Below are 15,798 nucleotides of genomic sequence, written 5' to 3' on the forward strand. Positions count from 1 at the left end.
TTAAAATACTTCTATTTCTAGTAAACATAACATTGTAAAAAAGTAATGATTTAACTTTGCTGTAAAAGGTAATGATTTAACATCTTTCTAATTAGGCAGCAGGTGATATTGTTGATATAAGAGAAGAAGCTGAAAATGACGGCACTGAAACAAAAGGTAAATGACTATTACTAATCAGTAAAATGTTGGTTTTGTTAAATTGAGTAACATTCAGACAATAATTTATTTTATATTTATGATAGCAGGCTTTATGATTTTTTAATTTATTTTATGTCCTCAGGAGCCAAAAAATCTTACTGTGTTATAGGTGAAACTACGTTATATCGAACGTGCTTTGATCCACTGGAGTGCGCAACCCCGCCACCCCCAGAGCACTGCTTTACCACGTTATATCCGAATTCGTGTTATATTGGGTCACGTTATATCGGGGTAGAGGTGTATATGAAAGGCCATAGAGATTTAAGCCCTCTTTATCCACAGAACAGCATAGTTAATATAAGTGGAGACTTAGTCCACATGATTATGCCATTGTGTTACAATCCTGACTTGGAGAGTTAGGTTACCAACAGATAGCTCAGTAATCAGATATTGGAATCTTCAGAGAAACAAACCCCCAATGTTACAAATTCAGAGGAGTTGACCAAAGAGAAAAGGAGGAAGAACCATAGACTGACTCCTGGGGGAAACTATAGAAGAAGGATGTAATGACAGTATAGACATGTCTGTTCTGAGTCCCACAAAAGAACATATAGTAGTGAAACTAGGAGCACTAACTTTCAGACTTCATCTGTTCCTTGGGAAGTATGTCATTGCACATAGTGTCAGCAGCGAGGGCAAGAAGCATGAGAAGGGGGTGTCAGGCATCTGTGAGGTGAGATGAACACTGAGCATAGCAAGGGCATTTTTACTATTGTGAGAAGGGGTTGAAAGCCAAACTAGAAACTCTCAAAATGTAGCTTTTGGAGAAATAGTGAAATATATGTAAAAAGTCACTGCAGGATTTTCAAAGAAAGAAAAAATTGGTGATGGGAAATTAGCTTGTAAAGAGAGAGTAGGAAGATGTTTTTGATAAGGGGAATGGTGAAAGGTGGTTGTTTTCTGTGATATTTGAGACAGTATTCAAAAGGTAAAAAGAATTAAGAGTAGGGGAAACACTGGTTTTCTTTGCTGTAAATATAGTGTCAGTTGGAAGTGGGGAGATCAGAGTGGGTTATGAACTGGAAATGTTTGAGTTGGCTGACATAATATTGCATTGGGATCTTTTTCATGGAATAAATCAGTAAATTCCTTGTGCTTGAAGGTGGAGCCAGTGAGTGCAATTTTGGAAGGAACAAAGGTCACCAGTATCTTTTGGAAGTTGTGAATGCAAAATATAGGTTTTTAGCATTCTGGGAAGTGGTCCTATTCTTACATATTAGTGTATGAAACTTTTACTAATGCAACATTATATTATAAATACTCATTCAAATTTGATGTTTCCTGTTAGCTACTGATTCAAATTTCATCTATGGTCTATGTATCCTCTCTTGTATCCTATACCTTCATTAGCTGTGTTTTCTTGAAGTTAACTTACTCTTTGTGAAAATATGTAAGGATAGATTGTTTGCTTGTTTTATCACTGTTGTTGTGTTGATCCTTTACTCTCTGAGATCCAGAGACAAATATCCAAATGATATTAATTAACAACTGCCCTAGGGAAAGCGTGGCTTTAATAGTCTGGGCATCATTCTTGGTGACAGAGAAATGATTGCATCTCTGAGGAAGCCAAGAACAGTATCTAAAATTTCTAAGGTCTCCTATCTGAGGCCTCTGTATGACTAGACTCCACTAGCCCTGTTCCTCCCTCTCTCCCCTCTGCACTTCCTTCCTGTGCCTCTTTTGTCATCCCTGGGCTGATTAGATAATTGAGTTCTTAGCTCATCACCCTGATTAGATAATTACCCCCAATCAGCTTCTTCTGGGGCACTAATTAGCATCTAAGTGACCCAAGTGCAAGCTCACCTACTTTCTCCCTGCACTCTGTCACAGGGACCAAATCAGGGTGCCCGAATAATCTTCCTCCAAGAATATTAAAAGAAGTGGCACATGAAATTGTGATCCCAGTAGCAAGGATTTTTAATGAATCCATAAACTCAAAGCTTGTACCCTATGACTGGAGAATTTCAAATATAGTTCCTATATTTAATAAAGGAAAAAAGTGATCTGGAAAACTGCGGGCCTGCAAGTTTGACCTCCGTTGTGTGCAAGGTCTTGGAACAAATTTTGAAGGAGAGAGTAAAGACATGGAGCTTAACTGTAATTGGTATGAAATACAACATAGTTTTAGAAAAGATAGATCGTGCCAGACCTACCTGATCTCTTTCTTTGAGAAGAGAACTGATTTTTTAGACAAAAGAAATGCAGTAGATCTTTTCTATCTGGAATTCAGTAAAATATTTGATACAGTTTCACACGCAATATTTAGTTAAATTGGAAGAGTAATACAGGAATTGAAAAGTGGGTAAGGAACTGATTAAAGGGAAGCCTACAGTGGGTCATACTGGAAGGTGAACTATCAGGCTGGAGGGAGGTTACTAGTGGAGTTCCTCAAGGATCAGTTTTAGGACCAATTTTATTTAACATTTTCAATAACGACCTTGGCAGAGAAAGTGGGAGTGCGCTGAAAAAATGTGTGGATGACATAAAATTGGGAGATACTGCTAATATGGAGGAGGACTAGATTATCACGTAAAAAGATTTGGACAATCTTGACAATAGGAATAATAGAAATAGAGTGAAATTTAATAGTGCAAATAGGGACTAACAACGAGTTGTTGCTGTAAGCTGGGGACTTAACACTTGGAAGCAACAGAGGAGGAGAAAGACAATTCTAGGATGCATTAGGCAAGGTATTTTCAGTTGCAGTAGGGAAGTTTTATTACTAATGTATAAGTCATTGGTCAGACCTCATCTGGAATAGTGTGTGCAGTTCGGGTCTCCCATCTTTAAGAAAGATGAATTCAAACTGGAGTGAGTGCAGAGAAGGGCTACTAAGAGGATCAGAGGAATGGAGAACCTGTCCTACAAGGGGAGACTTAAGGAGCTTGGCTTGTTTAGCCTAACGAAACAAAGGCTAAGGGGGGAGATGATTGCTCTCTATAAATACATGAGAGGGATGAGTACCAGGGTGGGAGAGGAATTATTTAAGTTAAGCACCAATGTTGACACAAGAACAAATGGATAGAAACTGGCCATCAACAAGGTTAGGCTTGACATTAGATGAGGGTTTCTGACAATCAGAAGAATGAAGTTCTGTAATAGTTTTCCAAGAGGAGTAGTGGGGGAAAAAAAAAAATTGTTTAAAAAATCCTAAGTTTATGGAGGGGATGGTATGATGAAATTGCCAACAATGGCATATGGCCCATCCATGTCTGCTATTAGCAGATCTCTCTAATGACTAGAAATAGGATGTTAGATGGGGAAAGCTCTTGAGTTACTACAGAGAATTCTTGCCTGGATGTCTGAATGGTGGGTCTCAGCCACATGCTCAGGGTCTAACTGATCACCATATGTGAGGTCAGGAAGGAATTTTCCTTCAGGTCAGATGGCAGAGACTCTGTTTTTTTTCACCTTTCTCTGTAGCATGGGGCAGGGGTCCTTTGCTGGTTTTAACTAGAGCAAATGGTGGATTTTCTGTAAATTGAAGTCTTTGAATCAAGTTTTGAGGACTTCAGTAACTCAGCCAGGGGCTATGGACCTATTGCAGGAGTGGGTGGGTGAGGTTCTGTGGCCTGCCATGTGCAGAAGGTCAGACTAGATGATCATGATGGTACCTTCTGGCCTTCAAGTCTATGAGTCTGGAAACAAATGTGTTTACCATTTGAATAGATATGAAACGTTTAAGTGACCACAGTGACTGCCTGTGGCTGCTGTTCATCGAAGAGCAAATTTTTCTAGCCGCTTCTGAAGCATTAAAGGTTTTATTTTTGTTATTAGAAAACTAAGATTTTAAAGCTAAAAATGGCTTTTTGTTGTTGAGTGAAGTGAATTGTTAGTTACCAAAGAGGGATGTGCAGATACTATGGATTCCTGCTATATTTCCCAGTTTGTCCTGTAAACCATCTCTAATTTTTAGGTAACATTGGTGTATTTCATAAGTTTAAAAAATATCTATTTGTATCGATAGTTGGTCTCAAGTGAGCCAAAGTACAAAGTAGGTTTGTTACCCCAATTAATGGCACAGTGAGCAACTGTCACACTAGTGCACCACTAGAGGAAATGATTAAATCAAATGAGAGGTGCCAAACCACTGTAATAGAAGTGTCACAGGATCTGTGTCTCTGTTTTGCCTTAGCATTATCCTGTGACAATATTCTGGTTCACTGACAGTATTATTTAAACAATTCAGCAGTACACCTCTACCCCGATATAATGTGACCTGATATAACACGAATTCGGATATAACACGGTAAAGCAGTGCTCAGGCGGGGGGGCTGCGTACTCCAGTGGATCAAAGCAAGTTCGATATAACAGTTTCACCTATAACACGGTAAGATTTTTTGGCTCCCGAGATCAGCATTTTATCGGGGTAGAAGTGTAATTTGAAATGGAAAATGTTTTGGCTTAATACCATTTATTTGTTTTGCACAGGAAAACGCAGAACTGCTCACAAGCCTCATTCAAAGCCAAAAGTGTCCGATGTTTTTGAGGTACATTTCCAAGAAAATGGGATGGATACAAAGTTCAAGGGTTATTCCCAATCTGAGGAGGAACTGTGGGCCCGATTGGAAGAGCTTGAGAGACGGGAAGAGATGCTGGGTGAATTTGACAGGTATATTACTGTTGCAGGTTTGGGCTGAAAGATGTAATTAAAATCCTTACTAGTATGAACAAATAGTTGCTTTTTGCAGTTGATTTGCATAAATCAGTGATGGTTGAGGAGCATTGCTGCATGTTGAAAAGTGTATGGTTGTTGATTTTGTTTCCATTATAAACTGAGAAAATCCTAAAAACATCCATTCAGAACTCTGGATACTTTTTAATACCTTAAAATTCACAAAAATAAATAAAATGTGAAACTTAAAATAAGCTGCTCATAATAAAGGAAGATCTGTGTACAGAGCCTGTCTACCACAGACTTTCTGTGTGATCAGGATACATTTAATTTCTGTATACCTCAGTTCCCCATCTATGAAATGGAGATGATAAAACTTCCTTACCTCAAAGGTATAATGTGAGAGTAAACTATCTAATGTTTGTGAGGAGTTTGGATACTACAGTGATGGAGCCTATAAACACACAGATAGATAGATAGATAGAACTAAAAGAATTAACTTGGACTGTCATTAGAGGGTAGGGTGAAGAAGGTTGGAACATAAAGGGCCAGATTTTCTACTGGAATCCAGCCCCTGAGTGGTGCAGAGGAGCTGGTATCTGTCTGTAAATGTCCAGGAAGGAATCCCCTCATTCTCCTGGCATAGGGAAACTACCCAATGGCAGAGGCAACTCCTGCAACTGCTGCCTCCCTCTTGTGCCCATCATAGAGGGCACAACATGGAAAGGAGGTTGGAGCATTGCACAGTAGAGTTCCACTACTCCCATCCTCCAATGGTATAGGGGCCATTTGAGACCTGTGCCAGGGTGTGAGTTAGAGCAGCTCTCTAGCTGCTTTCACTGGCCCTGGGTCTACTGCAGAAAGGCCCTTGGTCACGGAGCTGTAACCAGCTCCCTGACACCCTCATCTGTCTCTTGCATTGATTAGAGCTTGGTTGTAAGAGAGACTTTGGCCCAAAGTGTACAAGATGGGTAAGCTAGTATTATAGTGGGACCTTTTATATTTCTGCAATGTTGTGTACAGCTCCTGAGTAAACAGCTCTTTTAATGGTGAATGACCATCCTTAGAGCTGTTTTGGTCCTAAAGCAAAAATTACGATTTAGGACCAGATTGTGGCTCTCTTGTTTGCATTGATAAACATTTCCTTATTGAAGTGGTTCCATTATGAATAAGGGCTCCACAGTCTGGCTCTTAAAAAAAAAATTGTATCATGCGTGATATTGTTCTTCCCTAACTTCTTCCAGAAAATCTAATCTCAGAAGAAAAAGTGGCTTCATATGTTGTTCTGTAAATTATCTTGTTAGGTTATGATATGTGTTGATTTAGTTTTCTTTCCCTAAGTATTTTTTGCAATTTGTAGGACACCTGATACAATTGAGGCAAATGGAGAAGATACAACCTCCTCTGAAGAGGAGAAAGAAGATAAGACAGATCTGAATGTGGTACACGGAGTGGAAGACTCTGCTACTCAGGACAATGTACAGAAAGAAGTAACAAATTCAGAATTGTTCAGTGGCCAAGTTAATGGCCGAAGTCATTATCACAGTGATGATGAAGATGATTTAGGAGTTGATCATTTTGTACCAACTATATTTTTCTCTCATACTGTTGAACCTAAAAGGGTTTGTACTGTTACTTTTTATGTTGTACTATTAGTTTTTATGTATTTATCTCCATCTAATGTAGATAGTATATATACTACATGTTTTATTGAAAATAGCGTACCCCATAGCGCTGGAGGAGAAAGTATACCTTCGCTTTAATGAGTCAAAAAAAGGCCCTACCTCGCATAGGTAAGATGATTTCAGAGTTCAGAGCTGAAGCTAATTCCTTGTTTACTAGGTTTAAAGAGGCAGGAACCACAACGAAAGCAGCATCCTTATCCTATGGGGAGAGTGAGTGATGTGTTATCTAGAGCAACTCCTATAGTCAAATGAAGAGGCAGCAGCAATGTATTCTTGAGGGAGTCATCCAGCCTGCCAGAGCTGAAGTGAAATGCTAAAGGAAGTGTGAAAAGAAGACTCTCTCATGAAGAAATAATGTAGACATATTTCTGACTTATAATTGGGAACAATTTCTCAAGGAAAATGGTGGAAGATCCCGTCCCTTGGGAGTTTAAAAAGTAATGGACAAAACACTAGTAGATGTACTGCTTTAGTGGGGTTGAGGGTGGGAGTGAGGGAGTGCACTAAATGTCCTAATAGGTCTCTTGCATCTTTAATATCTAAAATTTTCTCATCAGACAGAAACAGTAGTAGCTACCAGTTTATCTGTCATTGGAATCTAATCATAGATTATACTTCTAATAGCACATTTAAAATGTTATTGCAGCAGAATTCTAACTGTTTGTGCTACTTACAGCCCTAGAATCTTTTATTTCTTTTGAAAATGCATTTTATATTTATTTTAGAGATGTAATACTGTAAAATGTAAACGCTATCGCAGAATTCAAGGTATGTCAAATATTCATGTGAAACCTTGACAATAAGTTCCATGGCTAGTCTTGTATTTAGGACCCTGACTAGACAAAGTTTAATTTGGCTTTTTATTTCGGAAGGTTTCTTTTGCTGCTCTGTGTTTTGAAACCCCCCAGTTCAGTCATGAATTCTCTAAAATGATACCAAAAAGTGATATTAAAGTTTTCACACTACCAGTACTATGTCACATATTTCTAAAAGGTAGCATTCCTGGCGTTCTAAAAATGCCTTTTACATTCAAGGGAGACATTGCATTTAGGGGAAACTAAGCTCTTGGTCGGAATTAATGGTTTAGGATGTATAATCAGGTTGTTTATTCTTACCCAATCATAGAATATCAGGGTTGGAAGTGACCTCAGGAGGTCATCTAGTTCAACCCCGTGCTCAGAGCAGGACCAATCTCCAACTAAATCCCCAGATGGCCCCCTCAAGGATTGAGCTTACAACCCTGGGGTTAGCAGGCCAATGCTCAAACCACCGAGCTATCCCCATCCAGGTGCAAGAAGCTATTTCTTGACACTAAGTGCTAATGCACATGAATTTTGCACATAATATTGAGACAGTGAGCACTGAGAATATCACTGTCAATACATTTTGTTGTTTAGCCCCCCAACTGCTTGGATATGAAGAATTCATGAACTGACTTGATCCATGCCCTCGTGATTGCTTGATTTTTATATTCTAGACCAATTTGTGTTTTAATTTCCAGGTAAGAATAAACACAGGAAAAAATACTACTTTGAAATTTAGCGAAAAGAAAGAAGAGGCCAAACGTAAAAGGAAGAATAACAATGGCAATGGACACTTGGTTCCAGAACTGCCTAACATCAAAACACCAGCAGACATTTACCGGTATGTAATGTGTAGTGATGGTTGCCCTCCTTTTCCCATAGCACGCTTGAAAAGTAAGGCCTTCTTTTGTGTTCAAGCGTGTCCTCTTTGAAGCATCCTGCAGCAACTTTGAAATCTTACCCAAATATGGAGCTGCCCAATGTCTCCCAAAAGAAGCATTTGGAACTGGCTGTACGTCTTAAAAAGTGAACACTTGTGTCTCCTGCATGGTTGTCACATGTTTAAACTGCCACACTTCGTAGCTATTGCATGCTGCTTTGCTGAGAGTTACCGTACATTTTCTCAGACTAAGAGCTGATGATAATTCCTTTTAGCAGTGCTTTTAAAATTTACCCAACTGCATCATGCCATATCTTCTGCAACTTAAAGGCAGGAAATGGCTCATTGCAAATTGTTTAAACATATTGTCAATCAACTTACTTTTAAATATTTTTTTAATATAACTGATCATGTCCATCACATTATGCCTTCTTTCTCTTTCTAGCTTCACTCCATTGTTTCTTTCCCTTGAGGTATCTGTCTGAGTTGTTATTGTCTCCTTCCTCTTTTCTTACTCTCTCCCTCCAGCCAAGCATATTTCTTTCAGCATGTGCTTTACCTCCTCTCTGGTATATTCTTTCTCATTTCTTCCCTCTCTACAAAATTTTCTCTTTTTCTCCTTTTCCATCTTTTCCAGCTTTTAATTCCAGTCTTTCTCTTCCCCATCTGCTCACAGACACACGCCTTACCTGTTTACTCTTTATCCATTCACTCCTCCCCCTCCTTCAAAGGGCAAGAAAAATTGACCAGACCTCCAATAGCTAATGGACTGCACAAAGGACAAAAGTAAGATTGAGACATGGGGCCAGTTTTTTAAAGGTATTTATGTGTCTAAAGGTGCAGAGAGGCACCTATTGGGTTTTCAAAAGCACCTAGATCCTATAGCAGTCAGTGAGAGTTAGAATTTTCAAAAGCCTCTAGGTACTTACTAGGCACCTGTCTACTTCTTCACATCCTTAAATACCTTTGAAAACCTGTTCAGAGGCAACACCGAGGTGAAAAGTCTAACCCACTGCCTAGTCGCAGGTGTACAACTGCTGGGACAAGAGAAAGTTTAGGGATTCATGGTGCTGTCTTTGAACCCTGATCAGGATCTGTATGTTCTGTAGTCTTAGGCTAGTAAGTGAGTAGAAAATGTGAAACTCATAAGAAACAAACAAAAAAAAATCCCACTTTCTAGCTGTTGAAAGGGAGCTGTTGTACTTTTTCCTCTATGAGCCTGCTTCTCCCCCCAGTTAAGTCAGTGGCAAAGCTTTCATTGATTTCAGTGCTGCACTATTAAATCCCACAGTTCACTGCTCGTTCCCAGATCCCCCAGCTATTGTGAGGTAGTATTGTTGAGGTGTCACCTGTTTTTGAATTCTTCTCTCTAGTAAATAGTTCTAGTACCCACCTCTTCCTCTGGCAAGCTGCAGCAGTACTAAATTGACCTGATTCCCGTTGGTTTTATAGCTACCCATAGGGTTTCTAAGAGCAGCAGTGGAAAATAACAGACACTGGTCAATTATCATTACAGTTTGGGAAAGCTATGAGCAGCAACAGAGGGATTGGAACAGTATCTGTAGACTTGGGAAGAGGACTCTGTGACAGTTCACACTGTTCATGTTTGGAAAGTTTCTTCAGAACCTATGAACTAAAAACTTATTTTATTTTTAGTGAAAGTGTAGATTCTGCAGAAAATTATGGTACTTGCCTGAGAAAACTTCCTTGTCCTGTGCGAGTAAATGTTTCAAGCACTTGTTTTTATATTCTACATCTGAAAATGATTTCACACTAGAAAACCTTCTGTTATCACAACATTCTATTTGGCTTCTGGAAATAAAAACCTCAAAATCATCTTGTGACTATAATTTTTCTTTACATTTTGCAAATCAAGCTGTTCTGTCAAGTGTCTTAAGAGCTATACACATTCTTCAAAAAGGGGAGTATACCAGCTAATCCTTTAATAGAGGCATGACAGTGTTTGGGTTGCAGAATTACTCCATGTTCATTAGTAAAGAAAATGCTTTATTGTATCTTTTAAAGGTACAGTATTGTAATACAGCAGTTGAAAAGTTAGAAATGCAAATCGTAATTAATTTGTACAAAAGACAAAGTGAGATCACTGTAAATTTGTCATCTGATCCTGAAATAGTTTATTAAAGTTAACATTTTCCTTTATAGAGTCTTTGTTGATGTTGTGAATGGAGAATATGTCCCTCGTAAATCAATTTTGAAGTCTCGAAGCAGAGAGAATAGTGTTTGTAGTGATACCAGTGAGAGCAGTGCTGCTGAGTTTGAAGACAGACGAGGAGTTCTGAGGAGTATTAGCTATGATGAAGCTACTTACAGTGACAACAGTGAAGGGATCTTGGAGGAGGAAGAGGAGGAGGGGCAGGAGCATCTTCCAAAAAAACTTTCAACCTTATCAGGGACATTTGAGGTACATTTTTTTGATTAATTATTGATTGTTGGCATGGATAAAAAAGGAAAATGCTAGATAGTGTAGTTGCCTTTACCATCAGTTTGTTTAATTTCTTTTTAACTAATTTTCCAGCTCTCCCTACCTCTCTCATCTTTGGCGAGAGATTGCCAGGAGGCCCATTCTTCTCCCTGCACTTATCCTTTTCCTCTCATTGTGGGATAACCAGCTGAGTTGACTATTTGCCATTTTTGTGTAGCAGTAGACAGTATGCCTTCTACTGAGCACATTGACTTCATGGCTTTCGAATTTAGTGACACTCTGGGACTTCCCCACAATTTAAGTTCTGAGGTGCACCACAGGGTAACAAAATCCTGGATCATGCAAGATTCCCACTTAATAATTGCTAATCTGAGGGAGGGAAGGTGATTTTGTGTATACTGTAGGCTCTTAATATGCTAACACATGGATTCTGGAGAACCTCCAGGGCTTATTTTATATTTTAAAATAAATGGCGTCAGTGGGCTCATCAGAGTGTTTACAGAGTCCCATGATAGGAGGAGGGAGGAAGTTGTCCAGCGGACATAGAGCTCAACTTCTGGCATTCTAGCCTTTAAGAAGAACCTGCTCTTTCAGGCAAGATACCATCAAAGAGCCAAACCAAATATATTTCCACGTCTTTGGAAAGTCTTAGGTAATTTCTTATCATTAATGAAAGAGATTGTACATCACTAGTGCACGTGCTTGGTGAGTAGCTGCAAAAACCATTGAGAATGTTAAGAAATGAGATGTGGCTGCTGCTACGCAATGCATGGAATTAATATTTTTCTTCTGTTTTTGTTATGGAAAATTACAGTAATTTTTTAAAAGTTAGGTTACATTAAATTTTCAGAAGTTCTGTAGACAGAAGGCATCTTCAAAGGGAAATGGTTTCTTCTAGAAAGATAGTTATTTTTAAGAAAAAGTAGACTCATGGAAGCCCTATTGCGTGCTTTACTCAGTAAACAGCCACATGGTCCTGTTGTTGCAACCCGCATGCCCCTTTTGTTTTCCTTTATATCCACTTTGTTATATTTGTTTAACCCTAATGCTGCTGAGGGATCCATGTGGCAGCCCTTATGCCTGCATGGAGTCCCGTTGACTTTAAAGATATTCAGTGGGGACATAAGGATCTGCTGGCATGGATTCTTTTACAGGGTTAGAACAATAGGTTTCAGAGTAGCAGCCGTGTTAGTCTGTATCTGCAAAAAGAACAGGAGTACTTGTGGCACCTTAGAGACTAAAAAATTTATTTGAGCATAAGCTTTCATGGGCTACAGCTCACTTCATGGGATGTATGCAATGGAATATACAGTAGGAAGATATATGTGTACACAGAGAACATGAAACAATGGGTGTTACCATACACACTATAAGGAGAGTGATCAGTTCAGGTGAGCTATTATCAGCTTTGCAATAACAAATCATTCCTATATCAGTTCATTCTCTGAATAGGGCATGATTATCTGCAGTATCACTGTATTTTTTTTAAGTAATTATATCACACTGAGCAAAATGCTCCAGTCAGAACTGAAGGGACATTCACTTCAAAAAAAAAATATATTGTTGTTATGCTTTCAGTTGTTTTTATGGTTGTTTGAAGTATATTATTTTTCTGGCAACATTTGCCATGCACTGATTTTTTCTTTTTTCCTAATGCAGCAGAACATCAGTGGTTGTATTATATTTACCTTTTTATAAAAATGACACTGGTGTTATTGAACAAATCAGCTGAACAGGCACAGCTTTGGGCTTAGTTTAGCTGTTGGAGTACAGCATGAAAAACATTGCTTTTTTGCAGGTACTGCAAGAAGAGTTGCTATTTTGTTTTGCTGTGTTTTTCTTGGCAACAGAGTAACTCTTAAAAGAGCAGATAACAATAAATCTGGTATCTCTTCCCTCCCGCCCAATATAACGACCAAATCATGGGTGTAAATTAGTGTACCTTTTTTCTGAAATGCCCTGAACCATTTTTAATTTTTGGCACATAATGTGACTTTCTGAAAATGTAGTATTTGATATTGCGTAAGCACAGTGTTATGCGTACTGTAAACCCATGGCTGATACTAAAAGCATTTATGAAAAAGCGTTTCTTCTTAGCTGCTTTTCAAATTGTAAATATCCTAGCCGTTTCTTTTTCTTAATAGAGCAAAAAAGCTGTAATGGAAATTGTAATTTTAAAATATTAAGCACGTATGGTTTTAGTTCAAATTTATAAAGGAAAAAAAAGAATTGGAAGTCTTTTGTTGTTCTCTTAAGTATAAACTGCCTTGACCAACTTTTGATTATTTTTGGTAAGAGAGAAAAAATAAGAACCAACAAAATATAGGTAAATTTGTATTCCAGGTGCCATCTTGATGCAATTAGAAAAGGCCAAGATATTAAGTCATGAAATATGATATATGATGTGAAATGCTGACAGACCTAAAATCTGAAATCTTTTCCCGTTTGTTATCCAAGATGAAATTTCCTGTTGCATCATCTATTTTATTTGCTTGAACATGTATCAGTGGGAAGCAGTTTTTTCAGATCATTTATGCAGTTAGGAATGTGATTAAGTAGTACTTTTAAAACACTATGTTTCATTCAGATTTCTTTGAACAAGCTATATTTTGAGGTTAATTACAATTTGGTTACTTATTCAAGGAACTACCATTGATTTAAAGATATTTCTTTTCTTTCAATAAAAAGAAATAACAATCCTAATAAGGCTAATATAGGGTAATAACCTTATGGGCAAAGCTTCACATCTGCATTTTATTAGCTCATTCTGAGTTTTCTTTTCTCTTGTAGGCTTTTTCTGGAACTGTTATAGAAAAAGAGCCTTTGTCTCCCTTAATACCACACCCAAGCATTGCTCACCCTGTCCTGCCTACCATTCCAGAGCGAAAATCAGAGGAAGTTCTGTCTGAGGCATCAGAAGAAACTACAAAGAGGATTTCAAAATTCAAAGCTGCCAGAATGCAACAGACAAACTAGGCCCTGCTGCCTACACAATGAAAGTTTGAATATTAACACGTAGTTTCACATTTGTTGAGATTATGTAAAACTATGTGCATTACATCTAGTTAGTAAAAAGGTATCTTATGTTAATTTGGCATTGTTTATCTTAATAGACCTCTATTGGTGATATTAAAAAAAAAAAAAAAAGTAAACGTTTGAACACTTCAATATTCAGTTTATTTTGTCAATTTCCCTGTATGTGGTCAGCACCTTTGTAAATGTTTGCCTTATAACAGCACTTGGAATAACTTTTCAAAGATTTCTCTTCATATGGCATTGGTTTTATGTTTAAACCTAAATATACAGGTAGTTTTGTATCAGCTGTGATGTCCTACTTACCATCTGGACAGTTTTAAAGAAACTTTTCAAATTGATTCAACAATTATATTTCATTACTTGCTTTAGCATTTTAAGACACTCTTATATCCACATCATTGTAGGTACCTGCAAAAATTCAGTTTTTTTTCCTTCTGTTAAACCTCTGATATCTTACTGTACAGATCTCTAAAACAGAATGCTGTGTTCATGTACATTGCAGGGAAGTTTCTTTCATGGAAAATGGTATTTTGTAAAATTAAACTTTTCAAGTAAAAACAAAGCTGTGAATTTTGTTTTTTTTTTTTTGATTTATTCATTTAAAATAAAATGTGGAAAGAGGTGGTTCTTTGAAATGCCTCACTATTGCACAGAGACATAGTCTATTCTCTTCCCCCTTTGTGTAGCAAACACCCATTAATTTCAGTGGGAATTACACGCACATAAGGAGAGGAGCATAGACCCAGACTATGGTTACAAAATCCCCAGTTCTTTTATACATTCAAATAATATTTTAATTGTCATGGAAATGCCCAGAGAAGGTGGCTGCTAAGGATAAATGTCTTAATGGCTGCAATTTTATTTCAAAACTTAACCAGAGAACTAAGGCAAAATGTCTTGCTGCAGCAGATGGACATGATTGGTCTCTGGCCCATGGTTCTGTGGATTTAACCATGTGGTTACCCAGGTGACATTCCTTCCATCACCCTGCACAGTTCTTGTTCCCACCAGAATCTGACTTTCCAGGCCTTGGCCATCTCATTTGGACAGCAAGTCTACTAACACTACTCCCAGAAAAGTATTTTGGGCCAGGGTCTAGCCAGTTCTTGCATTCTACGCTCTCGGGTTTGTCTCTGTTCCTGTGGTGTAAACTGTCCACTGCCTCACCCAGGAAGCCAGTTTGGGAGACTGGGGACATCTCTTCCCGTTTTCAAAGTTTTGTCCTTACATTTTCTTTAATAAAAAAACAAACCTCATTATTTATCTTTAAGTTGGCTTTAAAATGCAACTTCCTTGCTAAAACTGCCCAGAACCAACCCAACAGCTCGCCTAGATTGCAAACAGTTGTTTTTGCAGATGTTTAATTAACAAAGAAAATGTATGATCATGTTTAAAGAGCAACTATGTATACAAAGTGAGTAAGAGTGCACATGACCTCTTATTCACCAGACGTTTTTAGTGTGCCAAAGCTGACGGAGGGCTCTTATGTCATCTTGTGCCTAAATTGGTGTGGGTGTCTTCCGTAACTCGGTAACCATAAAATCATCTATGATAAAGTTTTCAGGTGACCCAAAAATTGGGGAGTGGTAAATAATGACGAGGACTGGTCACTAATTCAGAACGGTCTGGATTGCTTGGTAGAGTGGGCACAAACAAACAATAGGTGTTCTAAATAGGTGTGGCTAAATATAGATGTATACATCTAAGAACAAAGAATGTAGGCCATACTTCCAGGATTAGGGGGACTCTATCCTGGGAAGCAGTGACTCACAAAAAGATTTGGGGGTTGTCCTGGTAGATAATCAGCTGAATATGAGCTCCCAGTGTGACGCTCTGCCCAAAAGAGCTAATGCAATCCTGGGGTGCATAAACAGGAATCTCAAGTAGGAGTAAAGAGATCAAATAATCTCTATATTTGGCGCTGGTGTAACTGCTGCTGGAATACTGCATCCAGTTATGGTGTCCACAATTCAAGAAGGATATTGATGAAGAACCACCATGAGAATGATTAAAGGATTAAAATACATGCCTTATAGTGACAAACTTGAGGAGCTCTATTTATGTTAATAGAGGAAATGGGTGACTTGATTACAGTCTTTAAGTATCTACATGGGGAACAAATATTTAATGGGCTCTTC

General features: G+C 38.2%; 1 protein-coding gene across 2 annotated transcripts in view; it reads left to right on the top strand.

Moving 5' to 3' along the window:
• The window catches only part of URI1 (URI1 prefoldin like chaperone), a 59,704-nt gene extending 45,482 nt beyond the window's left edge, over positions 1-14,222 (top strand). The window contains exons 6-11 of one of the 2 annotated variants that reach the window (XM_032764170.2): positions 96-156; positions 4,630-4,810; positions 6,174-6,435; positions 8,000-8,142; positions 10,345-10,603; positions 13,415-14,222. In XM_032764170.2, coding sequence (XP_032620061.1) covers positions 96-156; positions 4,630-4,810; positions 6,174-6,435; positions 8,000-8,142; positions 10,345-10,603; positions 13,415-13,600 — 1,092 coding nt within the window. In that variant the 3' untranslated portion in view covers positions 13,601-14,222. The remainder of the gene's footprint in view (positions 1-95; positions 157-4,629; positions 4,811-6,173; positions 6,436-7,999; positions 8,143-10,344; positions 10,604-13,414) is intronic. The other variant, XM_032764172.2, reaches the window with a different exon arrangement.
• The last annotated feature ends 1,576 nt before the right edge of the window (positions 14,223-15,798 follow it).

Source organism: Chelonoidis abingdonii, chromosome 19 (assembly GCF_003597395.2).
Source record: "Chelonoidis abingdonii isolate Lonesome George chromosome 19, CheloAbing_2.0, whole genome shotgun sequence".
Classification (NCBI taxonomy): Eukaryota; Metazoa; Chordata; order Testudines; family Testudinidae; genus Chelonoidis; species Chelonoidis abingdonii.